Source organism: Mytilus californianus, unplaced genomic scaffold (genome assembly GCF_021869535.1).
Source record: "Mytilus californianus isolate M0D057914Y unplaced genomic scaffold, xbMytCali1.0.p SCAF_72, whole genome shotgun sequence".
Taxonomy (NCBI): Eukaryota; Metazoa; Mollusca; class Bivalvia; order Mytilida; family Mytilidae; genus Mytilus; species Mytilus californianus.
This window is the reverse complement of record NW_026262726.1, coordinates 209,941-230,193: the sequence shown is the minus strand read 5'-3', so window position 1 is coordinate 230,193 and position 20,253 is coordinate 209,941. Positions and strand designations below refer to the sequence as shown.

General features: G+C 31.5%; 1 protein-coding gene across 3 annotated transcripts; it reads left to right on the top strand.

The window, feature by feature from the left end:
* The first annotated feature begins 304 nt into the window (after positions 1–304).
* On the top strand, positions 305–13,164 carry LOC127710335 (RNA-binding protein 1-like). Of its 3 annotated transcripts, none has more exons than XR_007986141.1 (6): positions 305–336; positions 1,332–1,551; positions 4,489–4,656; positions 7,805–8,056; positions 10,576–10,644; positions 11,571–11,618. XR_007986141.1 is itself a non-coding variant. In XM_052216134.1 (6 exons), exons 2-6 carry the CDS (start codon positions 1,337–1,339, stop codon positions 12,999–13,001), a joined length of 513 nt encoding a protein of 170 aa, XP_052072094.1. In that variant the 5' UTR covers positions 305–336; positions 1,332–1,336; the 3' UTR covers positions 13,002–13,164. The 3 variants fall into 3 exon arrangements, 1 of the variants encoding a protein (XP_052072094.1); XR_007986140.1 differs by having other exon boundaries at positions 7,805–8,075; XM_052216134.1 differs by lacking the exon at positions 7,805–8,056 and adding an exon at positions 12,989–13,164.
* Positions 13,165–20,253: the final 7,089 nt, after the last annotated feature.

Sequence of the window (20,253 nt, the reverse complement as noted above, 5' to 3'; positions counted from 1 at the left end):
GGATTTTTTTCAGAGATAAGTGCCTGTGCTAGTTATAGTCAAATAGTTAAACGGTTAAGTCATTGATATGTCTATGCTGGGAACAGTATATCTAACTATGGTAGCGTCTTGGTAATTTATCTTAACAATTGAGCCGAGTAATATTTTTAGAAAAATATTTTAAATTAGTGTTTTCAGAGATTTTTGTGTGTCTTTATGTCTTTTGTGGGAAATAAAATATTTTCTATCAGCCGCTTGGTCAATTCCGTTCTTTTAACGTTTCCACTTACGTCTTTCACTCGGTGTTTAAAATTGTGTTGACTCTTTCCAGGTCAAGGTCGCAACAGAATTTTTCAGGTGTGAGATTCCCACAATTAATTTTGCCAAAAATACTTCAATAACAAGGCTGTTTGCATACAAGTAACCAAACTGATCAGCTACATTTACTTTAAACAAAAAGCTTATATTTTTAATGATCAAATACTTGAAAATGGTTCAATTATCGGAAGTCTGATCGACTTGCCTGTTCAGTGCTAGATTCAAGATGGCACGCATATTTATTTGGTTAATATATTGTTCCTCGTGAAATTAAAATGGAAAGCCTTATGAAAGCTTTCGTCAAACGTTTAATTTTAATGATTTTTAGACGCTTATAATAACACCAACAGATATAAAAAAAAAATCACATTGGGTAGGATACAAACATGGCATGAAGTCATGAACATTCATTTGTACAAAGACAAGTTGATTTTTAAAATAAGTGACACCGGGATCACACATTGTTTCAAAATGCAATTTTTATTTCATCTGGCGTCATTTCTATGCTGCTGGCAGAGATATTTCGGGCACCAACATTTTCCTATGTAAAATTTTTATCATGACCAAGACCTTATAAAATCAATATCAGGGGCAATAACAGCTAAATTTTTGTAAATAATCTCCTATGTTGGTAAAGAGAACTTACTGAAAACAGTATTTTATGGTCTTATAAAGTCAATTAAGATGGGGAAAAAAAAGACAATATTATTGCGATGCATGGCAATTTTACTTAATTTCAACTTCAGAAATATCATATGGTATTTATGACTTGAATACAAGTTCTTTGTATAATAATATGGAGGCCGTAATTATACAAAGTAATCTATCTTTTGCATAATTACTTCAAAAGTGTTGTGTTATTCATTGCTAGTTAAAATTTGGTGATAAGTGTATAATTCAACTGATATGGTATTTTAGTTTTGAAAAGTGGTGAAAGAAATTGGCTTCGGGAGCATGTTGAATATAGAACTTATAAGAAGTGACAGAGATCTTTATCATGTTTATTTATGCAAGTTTTGTTTTATTTGTTGTAGTTACCATGGCAGCAAGAGCAACAAAGGACTGGCGTCTGGACTGTAAAGTATATATTGGTGATTTAGGTTATGGTGCTGCTAAACAAGAAATAGAAGACGTGTTCCAGAGATATGGACCGCTAAGAAATGTATGGGTGGCTAGAAACCCTCCAGGTTTTGCTTTTGTTGAATTTCAAGATCCACGTGATGCTGAAGATGCTACAAAGGCTCTTGATGGCACGTAAGTATTGGACCACTGAAAAACGAGTTGGCACATAAGTATTAGACCACTTATAAATGTGTTGGCATTCAAGTATTGGACCACTTTAGTTGGCACATAAATATTGGACCACTTTAGAATGTGTTGGCATGTAAGTATTGGACGATGTTTTGCTCAACCATTTGAGTGGAAGTGGTCCTAATTGTTTTGATTGGCATTGATCGAATCTCGTGGTAGAAATTGGTTTGATTTGTCATTAGTCATGTTAGTGGTGATTGAACTGTTAAAATTAATTTAATTTAGATGCATAACATACTGTATATACCAGTCAGGGCTTCCAAAATTATTTTTAGCCAGCCGGACATTTTATATATTATCCCGATTTTAATCCCTTCAGACTAAATAAACAAAAGGCAATTATCATGATTATGGTAATCAGTTGCCGAGTTGGCCATCCCAATGATTGACATTAAAAAAAACGATATTAAACTTTCTTTGATTCAAATTCGAAGTTCTGACGTAAACTGTTAAATTGGCAGTGCATCATTCGAAGTGTGCAACATCAGCGTACTTATATCTGCCTAAGACTCTTTATTTGTGCAAAATAACGTTGTCAAAAACTTTACTTTCGTTTTTATACCGGATGTTATCTTGACAATGGTAAAACATGGACCAGAGACAGATACGTAAATTCCGTGTACGTTTGCAAATCGTGAATGAGTGGAAGTAGCTCTTTCTACGTTATTTCTTCAAGAAAAATATTCGAAATAAACATGAGATAAAGGTATCAATGACAATTTAAGCATTTTTTGAAGAAATTAGGATGCATAATTAAATTTCACACCTGCGCACACGTGTACGAGTTCAAACAGAGACATGTCTCTAGATTCAAACAACGTGGTTATGACTATTTTTCATTTTCACCTTTTTAATTTTTTCATCAAATCATATTTGTAAACGTATTTCTGATAATTTAAATCTTTTTTGACTAAATTAATTAGATGCAAACCGCTGAAATGTGAGAAAATAACTTTGAATAGACCGATCAATGTCCGGTTCAAAATAGTTTACCTGTCACCTGAACAGGTAAATTTCAGCTGTTTGACAACTAATTAGCCTTGATTAAAATGAGAAGGTATTAAAGTAGGGGTTGTTTTGATAGTACTTAATGATCATGTAACTTGTATGACCGGAAATGTGTGGCTGTTTAAGGCAAAACGTTGGGTCAAAAAGATCACAAATTATGTTAAAATGACCGTCTCTTAAAGCCTTGAAAACTAAAAAGTAGATGACCGTTTCATGCTTTGCCCAGCTGGACTTTTACCGGACATTACACAAATGTCCGGCATATATGACCGTTTTGGAAGCCTTGGTATATACAGTGATTTCCTTTGAAATATAAGTCCACAAATTCGTTTTTATAAAGAAGTTTTCATAAGAGGGGGCCCGCTCTAGTCATACTTCAGTGATTCCCTATATAATCAACCAAATTTTTTCCACAAAAGGGGGGGCCCCAGGCCCCCTGCCCCCCCCCCCCCCCCCCCCCCCCCCTAAATCCGCCTCTTGACAAAATGACGAAAATAAAATGAAAAAATTGTCATTATGCATGCCCAAATTATCAGATGTGTAGTGTTAGTCTGGCTCAGACTTGTGATTTTTCAAGATTTTGTTGACCAGTGGATTTTTTTTTTTCATCTTATTCTTTTTATGGCAGGAAACAGACTGTTATTGCTTACATCCACTTCATTTGAACTTTGATGGATAGTTGTCTCATTGGCAATCATAACACATCTCCTTATTTTTATACTCCCGTCAAATTTTTGACGGGACGTATTATGGTATACAAATGTACGGCGTCCGTCCGTCTGTCTATCCCTCTGTCTGTCCGTCTGTCTGTCTGTCCGGCGTAAACATGTCGCACCGTAACTTGAGAATGACTTATCCAAATTTCATGAAACTTAACATAGTTGTTTCTTATGATGGTCAAACGATCTGTATACTTTTTGGTGAAAATAAGATTACAACTTTTTGAGTTACGGGACTTAGTAACTAAAACAGGTGTGTGTTTTTTTTTCACATGTTGCGCAGTATCTCAAAAACAATTTATGATTATTGCTTAAAACTTTACACACTTCTTAGTTATATTAATCTTAAGATCTGTATACTTTTTGGTGATGATTCAAAATTTTATTTTAGAGATATTGAGCATTTTGTTAAAAAAGGGGGAGGGGTTTTTCACATGTCGCGCCGTATCTCAAAAACAGTTTATGATTATTGCTTAAAACTTTACACACTTCTTAGTTATATTAACCTTAAGATCTGTATACTTTTTGGTGATGATTCAAAATTTTATTTTTGAGTTATTGAGTATTTTGTAAAAAAAGGGGGAGGGGTTTTTCACATGTCGCGCCGTATCTTAAAAACGATTTATGATTATTGCTTAAAATTTTACACACTTCTTAGTTACATGTATATTAATCTAAAGATCTGTATACTTTTTGGTTTTGATTCAAAATTTTATTTTTGAGATATTTGATTTTTTTTTTTAAAAGGGGGGTTTTCACATGTCGCGCCGTATCTCAAAAACGATTTATGATTATTGCTTAAAATTTTACACACTTCTTATTTATATTAATCTAAAGATCTGTATACTTTTTGGTTTTGATTCAAAATTTTATTTTAGAGATATTGAGTTTTTTGTAAAAAAAAAGGGGGGTTTTCGCATGTCACGCTGTATGTCAGAAACTATTTATGCTTATTGCATAAAAATTCACACACAAGACGCCAGGGGTATCATGCGCTCATGGCGCAGCTGTTTATTATATAATATTGTTTTCATCCACTTCATTTGAACTTGGGTGGATAGTTGTCTCATTGGCAATCATACCATATATCCTTATTTTTATATTACATACTTGAAACTACACTATTGCATCCAATGTTGACATTATTTTACAGGAGAGTAAATGGTAGGAGAGTACAAGTAGAAATGTCATCAGGAAAATCACGCTGGGGTAAAGATGGTCCTCCTAAACGTGGTGGAGGGTACAGAGATGACTGGAGACAGGGTGGTAGCAGAGGTGGTGGCAGAGGAGGTGGTTATAGTGGTGGAAGAGGTCGTTCAAGGTAGATAACTCCAGACATATATGTCATTGTATGCCTTAATGGATACAATAACAAAATGTCATGTTAAACAGAAAATTGTGACACAAATGTAGGCTAGATTTTTTTTAAAGAATTTTTAGGGGAAATCAATTAAAAAAATGTTTTCATTTGACACACATATAAGGAAAAGGTTATTACACCTCTTCACAATGTTTAGATCTCCTACAGGGCTAAATGAATGCATGCCGCTAAAATGTTGATGTAAATGTGTAACAAGTACTGAAAACCAAACACGAAAATGTATTTGTAAAAAAAAAATGAAGAACTTATTGGTTGATTTGGGTGTTTTAAATTGTAGTACAACAATAAAGGTTATTTGGAAGGAGTCTATTGATATGAAAATTTGGCCAACCCACCCACAAACACAAGGACTTATGGTGAAGTTTGTGAGTGAAATGCTGTTAACACATCAAGAAACTCTCTCTAAATAACCTTTATTACTTATAATTCCAATAAAGTATGGTAAAATTATATCCAGATAAAAAAAAACTGCTACAGTACTTTTTTTCTTGTTAAAAGTCATATGATACTTCAAATTTAAAAAAAAATTGTAATATGTTTTATATACTCGAATGTCTAAGTTTTATTTAAAATTGTGTACATGGACTTTCTTTCAAAATTTTCAGAAATGTACTGCTATTGAATAATTGTCTTCCTGTACTCTAATTTGACGATAGCTTTTCCGTATGCTGTGACCTTAACCTCGAGACCTCTCGTTAGTACTTTGGCAACTGCAGAGGGCAAGTGCGAGGGAAAAATTGTGATGAAAGAAAAGGTTAACAAACATGAAAGTTAGATAGCATGGATAGTGTCCATTAAGTTGGAAAGAAAAATTTTAATGCACCAAATCATTAAATAACTGTTATGAAGGTCTTAGTATACAACATCGGAATTATAAATATTAAAATATAAATTTACTTTGACAAATATTATATCAAGTATACTTTTTCACTCAAATTTTGAACAAACAATTTAGTGAATTTTATCGAAAAATGTTTGGTTTTTATACTATATATGTAAATGGTCAGGGTTTCCAATCGGCAGTCCTTGTGTATTCAGTACTTAGAATTAACAAACATAGATGAAATGAAACTTCCTTTCAATGAATCATAGGATTGAAAAAATGTGTATTTTAATTTGTTTAACTTGTTAATACTGAGTCTGATTGTTTATGTGCAGCCTAAACCTGTTTCAGAAAAAAATGACAATTCAAAAATTGTTCATTAATATTTGTTTATTAAGAAACGAAAAAGAACAAAAATATACTTGTATTCTTTTTAAAATACTCATATATGTTAGAACAGTACATATCAGAAATTTTATGTTACTTGTATCACAGTTGTTCTATTACACGTCTCCAAAGAGAATTATTTCTTTGTTGGTTTTTAGCTCACCTGGCCTAAAAGGCCAAGTGAGCTTTTCTCATCACTTTGCATCCGTCTTCCGTCGTCATCGTTAACTTTTACAAAAATCTTCTCCTCTGAAACTACTGGACCAAATTTAACCAAACCTGGCCACAATCATTATTGGGGTGTCTAGTTTAAAAAATGTGTCTGATGACCAAGCCCGCCAACCAAGATGGCTGTCATGGCTAAAAATAGAACATAGGGGTAAAATGCAGATTTTTGCTTATATCTCCGAAACCAAAGCATTTAGAGCAAATCTGACGGTTAAATTGTTCATCAGGTGAAGATCTATCTGCCCTGAAATTTTCAGACTCATCAGACAACCCATTGTTGGGTTGCTGCCCATGAATTGGTAATTTTAAGAAAATTTTGCAGTTTTTGGTTATTATCTTCAATATTATTATAGATAGAGATAAGCTGTAAGCAGCAATAATGTACAGCAAAGTAAGATCTACAAATAAGTCAACATGACCAAAATGGTCAATTGATCCCTTAAGGAGTTATTGCCATTTATAGTCAATTTTTAACAATTTTTCGTAAATTTTTGTTATCTTTTGCAAAAATCTTCTCCTCTGAAACTACTGAGACAAATTTAACCAAACTTGGCCACAATCATAATTAGGGTATCGAGTTTAAAAAATGTGTCTAATGACCCTGCCTGCCGACCAACATGGCTAAAAATAGAACATAGGGGTAAAATGTAGTTTTTGGCTTATAGCTCTGAAACTAAAGCAAAAGTATAATGGTTGCATTATTTCATGCATCAATTGTAAACAAAAATATCTGGTGAGCGACACAGGCTCCTTGGAGCCTCTAGTTATAATTTTGTTTAAACTTGAGACTTTTACAAATTTCACAATTAAATTGAATAAATTACTACAGAAGTTGATTCTATGATTGAATTTTTTTAACTGGCGAAGTAACTCAACCTGACAAACTGGTTTACTGTTAGGAAATTCTTAAGAATTTTTTTTTTTAATTTAGCATGATCAGCAATTATTTGAAATTCTGGAGTGACTAAAATTATAAATTTTTTTGATAAATAGTCATTGGTCAGCTAGGTGTATTTGGCCATCTTCTCTGAAAAAAGATGTGAGTACACATAAAAAAGTGCAGTTATGTGTACATTCTTTAGGTTCTTTCCATGCCCTTTTCAAGCAAATACAGTAACACCTGCTACAATATTCAATCTATAAAATGATGTGTACTAAATTTTATTAAAAGTTGCAGAAAGTATTTGAAAGAATCTTTTCTTTACCTATAAGTAGGACAAAGGAAGATAACTCAAATCAAAATATTATCTAAATATGTTTCTTTGCTTAATTCTATGCAAAGTAACGATTCTTATTGAAAGCAATGCTAACATTCATGGTTATCCTTTTCATATTTTCTGATCTTGACGAGTTTGTGTTAGTTGATTTATCCTGTTATTTATCCAGTTTATTGAGTTACTTCCCCTTTTAAAAAAATTTGAATACAGAATTCGAACCATCTACATGTAAGTGAGCTTGTATGAACATTATCCTAGTTATGTACAATGAATTTACTATGTTAAATATCTGTAACATCTACTTTCAGCACATTGATAAATTATGATATATTATAATGTTTTGTGTTTTCTGACACCTCTGTGCATGACTTGAATTGTGTAGAAATTTATGTGTATTTTGTATTTATTAATATGATGACTGCACCCTTTACAGGGCCTCCCTCTTTGTCTTCAAACAAGTCATCAGGCATCACATCAAAAAACAACCTCCTCACGTTTCAACGTTGACATCTTAATCAACCGTAGCTCTGGGTCAACGCTATCAACAAGACCATGTAACAACTGACTCCTCAGCCAAGCTTTTTCAACAAGCACCTCTAATATCAACTCTAAGCTTCATCTCTTAAGCATGGGTTTAAACATCGACAAATTGTCACCTCATCTGACCTAATCATCATGGAATAGGGTACCAGTTCATTTAAATTGTAATTTTTTCAGCAGAAGATACTTTTAGTGTGTTTTGAATCTAACAAAGTTAGTCCTGTTTTTGGTTGTCTTACTAACACTCATTTGCCGTCTTAAATTAACTCGATGCAGAATCATTTCTTGACTATGTGGACAAATTAAAATGGACAGTATTTCAGAACACGTTTGGTGAAAGATCATAGCAATATGAATTATTTTGAGGCTTATATAAAATATGGATATGATTTAGAGCTCAAATGTACGTTTTCAATAGAAAACAGACAATTTGTTAAAATAAGATAGGTCTGTGTGCTAACTTCAGAGATAAAAGATTTTTAAAATTGTATTTTTTGGTGGGAAAATGGTGTCTCTCAACAATATAGTAGAAATAAACAAAAAATCTATAAATTAAAGAAGATGTGGGGTTTATGTCAAGAAGACAGCAACCCAACAACAAAATTTTTTTAAAAGACATTAGCAGTAAATATAAACATAAATTTACATGTTTATGACGGGGGTCTTCAGTGAGCTATTAGTGCATACATCCTCGTTCTTTTGTCTCATTGGTAATCATACCACATCTTCCTACCTTTATATAGTTTTTTAATCCACCAATCAACACATTTTGCAAATAAATTTGATAGAGGCTATCAAAGATCTGCTAAATTCTGCATAAATAATTTTTTTTAAAATTTATCAGAGTCTAACACACTTTGTAAATGTAAGTACTAAGAATAAACATAGACTACCAAATTCTCATGAAAAACAAAAAATGACAAACGACTACCGCAGAGAAAGTTATTTTTATACAGACTGTTTTTTTTTTGTCTATTACATTGCGTCTGCATCAAGTTCATTTATGACAGTGTCATTGTTATGTTTATTTTGGTTCTTAATTAATTGGTAGGTTGGGAAATGATTTCGTTTCATAGTTAAGCATATTCATGATACATGTATGTATCTAAAAATATGGACAGTTTCACTGAAGTAATTTGCTGTGGGAATTTTGGAGGTAAATTAGTACGGTATCTGTTATCAGGAGGATATTGATATTTTTAGATATTCTGATATTCATATTGATAAATATATTTCTTTTATACATGCACATAAATTATATTTTCAAAATTAGCTCTCTAAGGAATACCATTTTTACAATTTTTAAGTTGAGTTCCTATATGTTACCTTTGGGGGGGGGAAGACTGTTCAGTATGAGAATATTTCTTCATCAAGCATTGAACAAAAATTTGGGGAGATGGGAAAAGATTTTTGGTTTGAAATACATGGACTGAATAATGATTGATGAATTGAATAAAAGATATTTCAAAAATAACAAGAAAATATAAATTTTCAAATTGAAGGTTATATTAGAATTTTCTGCGAAAAGATGTCTTTATATTTTTCATATGATATGTTTGATTTGAGAAAAAATATATGACGAAACATAAGTTTTGGTTGGCAAACATGTTTCAATGGATAGTCTATATATATATAGATAGGGAAAAGCCAGAGAGGTTACAAAATGTTTCAATGGATAGTCTAGGGAAAAGCCAGAGAGGTTACAAAATGTTTCAATGGATAATGGATAGTTTAGGAAAAAGCCAGAGAGGTTACAAAATGTTTCAATGGATAGTTTAGGAAAAAGCGGGTAACAAAATGTTTCATTGGATAGTTTAGGAAAAAGCCAGAGGGTAACAAAATGGTTTGACGGATAGTCTAGGAAAAAACCAAAAGAGTTGCAAAATTTTCAATGCATAATCCAGAGGGGTTACAATATAATCACGAAAATTAAGCTAAAATATAACATACATCCTTAAGGGGTTTTCAAGGTAAAGTTATATGGACAGGACTGATTACACTGTGTTAAGTTTTGTGCAGTTATATCAGGTAGAGTTAACCTGGAGGTAGAGGGTTAAGAGTTTTAGTTGAATCATCAAGGTTCTCTGTGCTTTTCACAACTGTTGGTAAAGGGCAGTCCAATAATATTACAACAAATCCATGAAAAGACAGACAGAAGACATCAAAAGTGCCATTTTTTGTAAGAAAGTAACAATGTACATAGAAAGCTCTATATATGTAAGACAAAATAAGAATACTCACCATGGTCATCAATATATGCAAATGAAAATTAAATGTTCATATTGAAAGTGAAAACAGAATTCAAACACAAAAAAAACTTGTAATTAGACCACATATTTCATATATTTGTCATAAAATTATTTAAAGGATTTTTATATTTTTATATGGTACAATGTAAACAGTACAATGAATACTCATTGTCACCTCAAAAGTAGACTTTCAAACTATATATGAAAACTTGTAAAGGTAAATAATTATATGGTAGGAAAATACCATAAAGAAATCTACCCTGTTAGTGGTAAGTGTTTCATAGTGATAATAAATTGCTTTTTCTAGAGGAAGCTTTCCCTACTAAATCTTGAAATTTGTACATTTGATTGTGTTGCAATTATCTTTTCTTTTGATGGATGACAAGTATTTATGCAGTGTTTGATACTTTTTCAGATCTCCTCCTCCAAGACGCAGGGACTCACCATCACCAAGGAGAAGAGGACGTAGTGATAGTCGTAGCAGGTGTGTTTGATAATTATTCATAGAAATAGAGTGCAAAATTCACAGATTTGGAAACTGCCTTAGTTGTCTGTTGGTAGCATGCTCCATTCCATAATTGAAGTTGATACCTCTTAAGTTCAAACAAAACATTTAAATATGTATGTGCTGCTTTTCAGCCAAGCATACAGCAGTAAGAGTAAGAACAGAGGCTTTGACGGCTCTGAGTCTGAATAATGTGTGCGGGTATGGTTGCATGTCTTCCTGTGGAATGTTACCTTGTGGACTAGGAAGATAACTATCGCATGTTGTTTTAGTACAAAGAAGGTTTCATACTACAATGTACTATCACATTATTATGTTCACTTGATAATATGCATGTAATGTTTGCCTCTGGACATACACAATAATCCATCAGAAACCTGAACACTGTCCGACAGTTGGTATTACGATACAAGAACTGCAAAATATACAAGTAATCTTTCTGCATCAAAGACAGACAGCTACTGTGGATTCATTATTATTCATGGGATACCAATTTTGTAAATTTCATGGGAAAGGTGAACCACAAATTTAAATGTTTAACAATGTTCACCTTTTCTTTAGGCTTGTATGCAGACCTTTGGCTAAACCTCAAAATCAAATATTCATGAAAAATAGGTACCCACAAAAATAGGTACCCATGAAAATAGACGAATCCACAGTATGTTAACACTTCACTACATTATGTAAACCTCTTCTGTTTTGTTCCCCGCCCCAAGGTGTTGTTGACATAGTTATAGTAATTGTCTGTCTGGAAATAGCTTTCACATTTGGTAGGATTATATGCATCATATTTTCTTGAAAATAGTATACTTTTTGATAGTCATTTTGATTTAACATATTTTACTATTGTAAGACAAAAATACTAAATATAAAAACAGCCTAAATTGTTCATATTTGTTTTGTAGGTCAAATTCACCTTACAGAAGAAGGTCAAGGTCACCAGTGGACAGAAAGTAAGCTATTTTTTGTAGGTTTCATGGAATTATGGAAATACAGAGTGAGATGAATTGTACAAAGATTTTTTCACATTACACATACACATGTTATTATTATTTCACCCCTGTTTGTCCGTATGTACGTCCTACTGTCTGTTTGTCCAACCCATGAAATTTTCATCAAAAATAATTGAAATATTGGGGTTCTTTGATATGCTGAATCTAACCATATATAAAGTTGCATTACTATCAGTACATATCAGTTTGACAACTATTTTGAGGCCCTGCCCCCTAGGTCATGGTCCAGTGACTTTGAATTAATTAGCAATTTTCAATGTTAAGTTTTCTGCTTAAGTTAGTTTTAAAGGATCTACTTGTGATAGATCAATGATATTTTGTATAAAGTTGCATTACTATCAGTACAGATCAGTTTAATGCTAATTTTGAGGCCCTGCCCCTAGGACATATCCAGTGACTTTGAATTAATTTCCAATTTTCAATGTTAAGTTTTTCTGCTTAAGTTATATAGATAGGAACTACTTAAATCAAACAACGATATTTTTCTATAAAGTTACATTACTGTCTTCATCTCAGTTGTCAACCATTTTGAGTTTGTCAACAGTTTATTATAAATTTATGATATGACATTGAGGAGTTATGGAACTTCAAAAGCGATGGGCTTATCATGCGGTCATGGCGCAGCTCTTTATTATATATCATGCTCTGTTGGTACAGCTGTATGGCAAATATATTGCTGAATTAACTCATGATATCACTGCTACAATGATATTTTTAAGTGATATCTTGTCTTCGGACATCCATGGGAAGATCTATTGTTATAAAAATAAGGAGATGTGGTATGATTGCCAATGAGACAACTATGCACCAAAGTTCAAATGAAGTGGATGTAAGCAATTATAGGGAACCGTTCAACCTTCAACAATGAGAAAACCCATACCGTATGGTCGGCTTTAAAAGGCCCAGACATAAAAAATATGTGTTGGTTCAGTTGTCGTCTTAGCTAATAATATAAAGTCAAAATGATTGTGGGCAATATTATAGTACACCAAAATGATAAAAATTTTGCACACTTTTGAAAGTATTACCCAGATTGCATTTGATCCTGAAACAATATAGTGTTCAACATCAGATTGTTATAATATTACAATGACAACAAAAATTCCCATCATACAAGATCAAATTGAAATTGTGAAGTTGAAATCGTTTTTACAAAAACGAGTCAAAACACACACAAAAAATCACCACAATAAAATGCTGATTAAAAAGTGGGTACTCCAGAAGAAGCAATAGGTAAAGAGGCAAGCCACACCATATGACAGGGGACAGATTTATTATGTACAAAGTAACAATGAATTTTTTTGTTTCAGGAAGGACTGGTGAAGAACGTGGACAGACATTTTGTTTGACAGTCAACTGATAACTACAGATTGTTATTGTCGTTAAAGTCAGAATATTTGACTTTTTAATGTTAGCATTTTAAATGTAACATGTAAATTCAGATATATTTTAATAAATGTTTTTTATTATGATTTGCATTATGAGATATGTTGAGTTTTGTCTTATATTTTTTCTAAAAACCTGTAAAAGAAAATTAAAATTTCATGCAAATTTGATGCAGTATCGCAATTCTTTTTAAAAAAAAATTAATTAGCATGAAAACGCTATATGATTGTTTTCTTTATGTGTAGATTGTTTTCACAAAACACAAAATTTTTTATTCAAAACTTTTTCGACTCAGCCTTATAATGGGAGATAACTCCTATAATTAATTTTATCAAAAATGTACAATATATTTTCTTGTTGTATTATAGCAAGACAAAAAGTATGGTGTCCCCATTTTTTCTTTTAATTTTCTAAAAGCATTTTATACGAGCTATCTTCTTATAATTAAGTTCTAAATTCTGGCAACAAACATCTAATTATTTCAAGAGTAAATTTACATACTAAGTGATTTTAATCTTTATAATTAGGAGATTAATTGATTGAGAGCATGTTAGGATTTTTTATTACGTAAACAATAGCTTTTTTTAATAACATATATATTTGGGAATTCATTTTAGAGTTCAGCTGTTATTATTCCAATAATTTGGGCTGTCTTTTCATTCAATTGATATTCCTATACAAATGTATTTAAAACAGTCATGTTAGTAGTTTTTCACTGGTCTGTTTTTTTTTAAAGTGCAATGTTCAGTTACATAGCCATTTAGTAAAATCAGTCTTTTTTTCTTTAAATGATAGCGGAGATACTGTAATCTGGGAAATTTTCATGAAGTCTTTTTTTTTTAAATGATAGCAGAGATATTGTAAGCTGGAATTTTCACAATGTCTTTTTTTCATGATTTACCAACAAAATCTAAATTCTCAATATCCCAGTGTCCTGTATAAAAAGTATGTTCATAAATGTTTTGGAAAAAACAGTTTTACATGTATCGTAAATCAAGTACTGTAAATTCAGAAATTATTGCAGGGTTTTTATTAATGTGAATAATGCAACTTGGTGAATATGGCAAATATAAGAACTCCCATTCTGATAACTTATACATATATCTGTATTCAGATTTTCCTGAAATTGCAATTATAAATCTCACATTTTTGCAATAAATGCACGCAATAATTTCTGAATTTACAGTAATTAAATCGTCAGTTCATTATGTAAAGGAGATTTCAAGTTATTATTCATATTTGCTGGTAAAATTCATACACCAATTGTTGTTCATATAACAATATCTGTAAAGTCTGTTCATGCGAGATGTCATCAATGTTAATTACATTTATACAAGTTAAAGTTTTGATTTCTAACATTACAATATAGATCTGTCGTTTGTAAAACCAGTGTTAAACATTGGTCTTCTACATATCCTATTACTATACATTCATGTATGGTCTTTATCTCAGTAATTGGTTTTCATTGAAACATTCGCGGTCAATTTATTTTTGGGTTTCAACTCATACAAAAATTTCACTGTTTACAGTAATGGGTTTTAAAAAGTTCCTTAATTAATACGGCATTTGGGTGGATCACTTTGCTCTGAAAGAAGTGAGATTGTTGGACTCCAAAATAACTAAAGGATATTTGTGGTTATATAGTAGGATGTATTATGAACCAGTCCATACAAAGAATTCTAATCACTCTCCCCGGCCCACATTGATTACATTTCACAGGGTTGACATTCTTGCGCTTTAGTATTTCCTGTTTGTCTTAAAATTTATCGGAATTGACATGTATTTCATCTTTCAGAAAAAAACCTGTATGTCTTAAAAATGATATATAACTTATTAATCTCATTTGTAAATATATATCTATATGTGGATCAATTATGTTATTATGAATTTAGTAAAGGGCAGGTTTTTCTTTTTTTTTTGGGGGGGGGGGGGGGGGGTGAGGAATAAATTTTGTTGTAATAATTTTATAATTATGTACATAAGAGAACTTACATATTTGTCTTGTGTTTAAAACTGCTATAATAAAACAGATATGTGTATAACACTCAAAGTTTTCTTTCATGAAGAATGAATAGCCAAATATCATTTAAACTGCTACCTGAAATTTAATGTTTATCTCCTGATGTACGTGCGGTCTCTTAAGGGCATACGATACAGTTACAGGGGAGGTAATGAAGTTGCCAACGTAAAATGTTATTTTTCGCGACGTCAAACTGTGACATATCGGGAAAAGATGCATTTTTCGACTTATTTTTATCATTGAGCCAGACTGATATAACTTGAAAATGAGTTTATGGACCCCTCTTTCTCAAAATGACATTAGGATTGATTACGTATGAAGATTACACTACAAAAGTCAAAAAGTCTGAAAAGACCAGTTTTTGTCTGAATTTGCATGAATTTTTACTGGACATTCTTAATTTGTCTGAATAATTTTTAAAAATTCTTGACATAGTATGAATTTGTCTAATAAGGTTCTTGATTTCTCTTGACAAGTGTCTTGACAGTATGAACATTGTCTTAAAATTTCTCGACACTTCCTGTATCATCTGATAAGAGTCTGGATTAGTCTCGACCAATTCTTGACTGTCTTAAATTTGTCTCGATCTGTCTTGACATATTCTTGACATTCTTAATAATGTCTGAATATGTCTCGACATATTTTTGACATTCTAAATAATGTCTGAATATGTCTTGACACATTCTTGACAGTCTTAAATATGTCTTGACACTATCTCAACAGTATAAATTTCGCCTGAAATGTGAACAGACTTATTCTGCACTGTTTATGACATTCTATTGCTGTTATATACTCCTTTTTATTATGGCTAAACTAAACTTTGAAGAATCAAGGATTAATTTGGTATAGTAAGATACCCTTTTGGTGCAACTAAGTTGTAGTTTAATTTTGATTTATTTTTATTCAACATTTAAGCAATTGTTTTCACTTGAAATATAAGTCGAAGGTATTGACAAACAGCATTTAGATTTTTGCCGTTCGCAAAACTGCCTGTCAAATATTTGCTTTACTAAAATAGGTGTCTTGTATCTCTTTTGGACCCCACAATTCATCTTTTGGGTTTGTGTGGCTAAAAAAAGAGGGGGGGGGGGGAGGGTAGGCTTTCGTTTAGGTCAAATAATTTGTTCCCATCTTGATTCAAAAACCTTATTCATTTTTTAGAACAACCCAAAAACATTTTTTATTCAAATTTGAGTGTTGATTTTTATAATTTTTTATCAAAAATAAATATTTGTGGTAACTCCTTCCTGAAAAGAAAAAAATGTTTAGATCTATATTATGCATGTCTGTTTGAGAACCATTTCATAAGACCGATGATTTCTATATAAATCATTGATGGGACCCATTATTAATACATTTTTTTTTATTATTCCTGGAGTAGATAATAATTTTCTTTTAATCTTTGGGAATTATTCAATTTGTTTTTATGTTAAAATAATTAACTTCATAATTTTGATGAAGAAAATTCATTTCAATTCAGTTTTTTTTCATCAAAATGATGATTTTCATTTTCATCTATCAACAAACTTTTTAAATTGTAGTGGCATGGTCGGTCAACTGATAAGTTGTATGGCTGATCACAGGTAAAGCAATAACTTCTATTTGACTGTTGCGTGTACTCTGGGTGTGGAGTACCTTAATTTTATGGGGAACATCCTGTCCATGTGTAATACTTAATATATTCCAACAGATGACATTACACAAATTTTTCTTCTGTTAAATGAATGATTTGTATATCATCATAATTTGCTATTTATATAAACCACATTTTGGTATAATAATTATTTACCATATCAACATTGAATATTATGAATGTAGAATGAAATATGTCTACAGTATGATTGGTTTGAATCATTTAATTTATAAGATTTAGGAATCAAAATTTGTAATTATTTAAAAACCCACATTGAAATTGTTTTATATCAACACACCCACATTTGAATTATTTTATACTTTAGATTTCATAGCCATATTTGCATTTGTAAAAATATTTATATACCCAAATTTTCAATTATTTTACATGCCCAACTTTTATTTTTGTTGTAAAGAAGTGTAACTTGAAACAACAGTATATCATATAAAGAGAAATAAAGATTAAAGTTATATCATGAATATTGGTCATGATTTGTAAAACTCAGAACTGTCAAGTAAATTTAAGACACGATTCAAAATGTTCAGAATATGTCAAGCCATACTGAGAAAAAATAAGAATGTCGAGAATATGTCGAGAAATTTCAAGACAGTATTCAAATGTCAAGAATTTGTCAAGAAATTTTAAGACCATATTCAGAATGTCGAGAATATGTCGCGTAAATTTCATACAAATTTAATATAAATGAGAATTTGTCAAGAAAAATTAAGACACAAGTCATACTTTTGGAGAATGTCCAGTAAAACTTCATGCAAATTAAGACAAAAACTGGTCTTTTCAGACTTTTAGACTTTTGTAGTGTTATTTGTACCAATTTTTATGAAAAAGTCACCGATGAGATTTTTAAAAAGTAGATAAGTATACAGCAAAAGATTCCGTTTTTTTCCTAAAATCCTGAAACTTTGATAAAAATTAATTATTTCCAAAGAATTGTTATAAAAATTTAGAGCCTACTTATGTAAAAGAGATTTTCCAAATGTTTTTACAAAAATCCTATTGTGTTTATCTTTTGAAACAAAAAAGTTAGGTATGTCTATCCAAAGGATAGAAATGTTCCAAAAAACGAAATTTTGAGTAAATGTCTAAAATTTCGACCCCATTTATCTCTTAAAGTAGCACTTGAAGGTATATTTTTTATTAAATATTTTCATTGACTAGGTGAAAAATAGCTTGTATGCAAATTTTCATTAAAAAAACACTGTGGGATCAAAACTGTTACGTATGCCCTTAATTTACATCCATACAAAGTAGATGTGATATACTGGGTTAGTAATCTTTTTTATGTTTATCCCACATCTTTTCCAAGTTATAGCTTTAGAGAAATATTGTGAGCCAAAGTAATTCTTACAGTTTGTAATATTAACATTGAAACATTGACCCCAGTAATAGTTTAAAACCATATGAGACAAATTTTCCGAGCTGACAAATTTCTATAGAAACCGAAAACTCTCCATGCATTACATTTTTACTGAACTTCAAAGGTGAAGCATGTGAGATTTCCAAAGATGCTAAATGAAACATATTCTGTTACACCAGTGTTGCCACAGATATAACCAAATCAGTCATGATGCACAATTAAATGTATTGTTTTGATATCTGATGTGCATTCAGAGAAACATTTTTAAATGTCAATTACCGTTAGTTTAAATGTGACCTTATGTGTTATTATTGATGATGGATATGTCAACTTATCAGTTTGTTATAAGAATTTTTAACGGGGTTTTCCAAAATTGAATTAAGGCAGGTTGGTGACTGACAACAGTTTCCGTGCAATTACTTATGAACTGTTCAACCAATACTTTTGAAAGTTAAATATGTTGTTACTGATGACAAAATTGAGGTCAAAATTGATATTAACTTTTTTTGCTTTTACCGTTCAAGAAATGGCACTTTTTGTTGGTTACATGCAATATCTTGTGAACAATTCAACCAATGCTTTTCAAATTTAAATACGTTGAGATTGATGGCTAAATGGAGGTCAAATTCAATATTGATGATTTTCACTTCTACTGTTCAGGAGTAATGGTCTTGATAGATTTCAAAATGACACTTTGTTTCCATGAAATAAATTATAAACAGTTCAACCAATGCCCATAAATATTTAATAATGGTGGTTCATTTTATTTTGATGATTTTCACTTTTGCCATTCAGGAATTATGTCCCTTGATAAATTGTAAAATAGGCACAGAACATGGCTGGCCAAACAAACATGAAAGCGCCTTCAAAATACTGAAAACCCGGTTTGCTGTCAATTTGACAGCTCATTTTTTGTTGACCTAGCATTTTTTTAAGAACTTTGAAATTTACTAGTACTGTCTTATGTTATTACTTTCAGTGGAGTGTTACCTCTGCTGTGAGACAGTTAGTCCTGAGCGTATCACCAGCCCAGCAGCTCAGAACTAAAGTACTTGCATGAAAGTACGGGTATTGTTTTATTGAAACAAGGTATAATAAAACTTGGGAAATGTATCTCACTCAGTCGTAAATATTATGCCTTGTATGGATTTGGCTATTATTTTGGTCCTTTTTGGTTACAAAGGCTCGCCATCCTTAGTGTGATTTCTAATATTCAAATATATTTGCCTGAAGCATCACTGAAGAGGCGTTAATTCCTGAAATGCACAGTGCAGTGGCACTGTTAAATGTTATTATTACATTGGTAGCAATGAATTACATTGATTTCCCAGTCAAATAAAAACCGATAATTTCACATGTGAAATAAACGTGGTTATTTCATTCTCTGACGTCATACAACAATAGGCGTTGTCAAGACGTCGATAACGTCGGATCAAAACAAATTGTGAATGCGTAGAAAAAAGACATAGTTCCTTACATTTTCTACATTAATTTCATTAAAAAAAGCCATTTGCCAATGTAATAAAAAGAATAACTTATTCAACTCGTGGCCGAACAACACTGATAATTAACTCATGCGCTAAGCGCATTCGTGAATTAATGTGTTGTTCGGTCACTCGTTGAATATTTTTTTTCTATTTGAATTCTTCGATTAGTTATTCTATAATTATCAAAATCTAAAGTGAAAATATGTCATCAAAGGTAATGAACATTTGAAAGTGGACCTATCAGAAAAAAAAATCTCTGCTGATACTTTGATTTGACGATTGTGCCCAATTCTCTATTGTATGTAGATTCGCATGGTGACTGATGCATGTTTAGACACACACACTTTCACTTCTTTTTTAGTTCCTTCAGGTTTTTATACGACCGCAAAATTTTTTGCGTTCTCATTATGTTATGGCGATGTCTTCGTCTGAAGACATTTGGGTTCACAGACAATAACTAGAGTATAAGTGTATGGATCTCTATGAAATTTTAGCACAAGATTCCATACCACTAAAGGATGGTTGGGATTTTTTTTGGGGGGGGCATTGTCGTAGCGGTTTTGTAATTAGGAGCCAAAAAAGGTCAGATTACTGATTCATAGAAACTAAAATGGATGGCAGACAATAACTTGAGTATGAGTGTATGGATCTGTATGAAATTTTAGAACAAGGTT

Excerpts from the sequence above, each read along its gene's own strand:
- LOC127710335 (XM_052216134.1), top strand. The coding sequence starts at position 1,337 with ATGGCAGCAAGAGCAACAAAGGACTGGCGTCTGGACTGTAAAGTATAT. Across the intron at positions 4,657-10,575 it reads GGTGGAAGAGGTCGTTCAAG|ATCTCCTCCTCCAAGACGCA; the intron begins GTAGATAACTCC and ends ATACTTTTTCAG. Across the intron at positions 10,645-11,570 it reads CGTAGTGATAGTCGTAGCAG|GTCAAATTCACCTTACAGAA; the intron begins GTGTGTTTGATA and ends TTTGTTTTGTAG.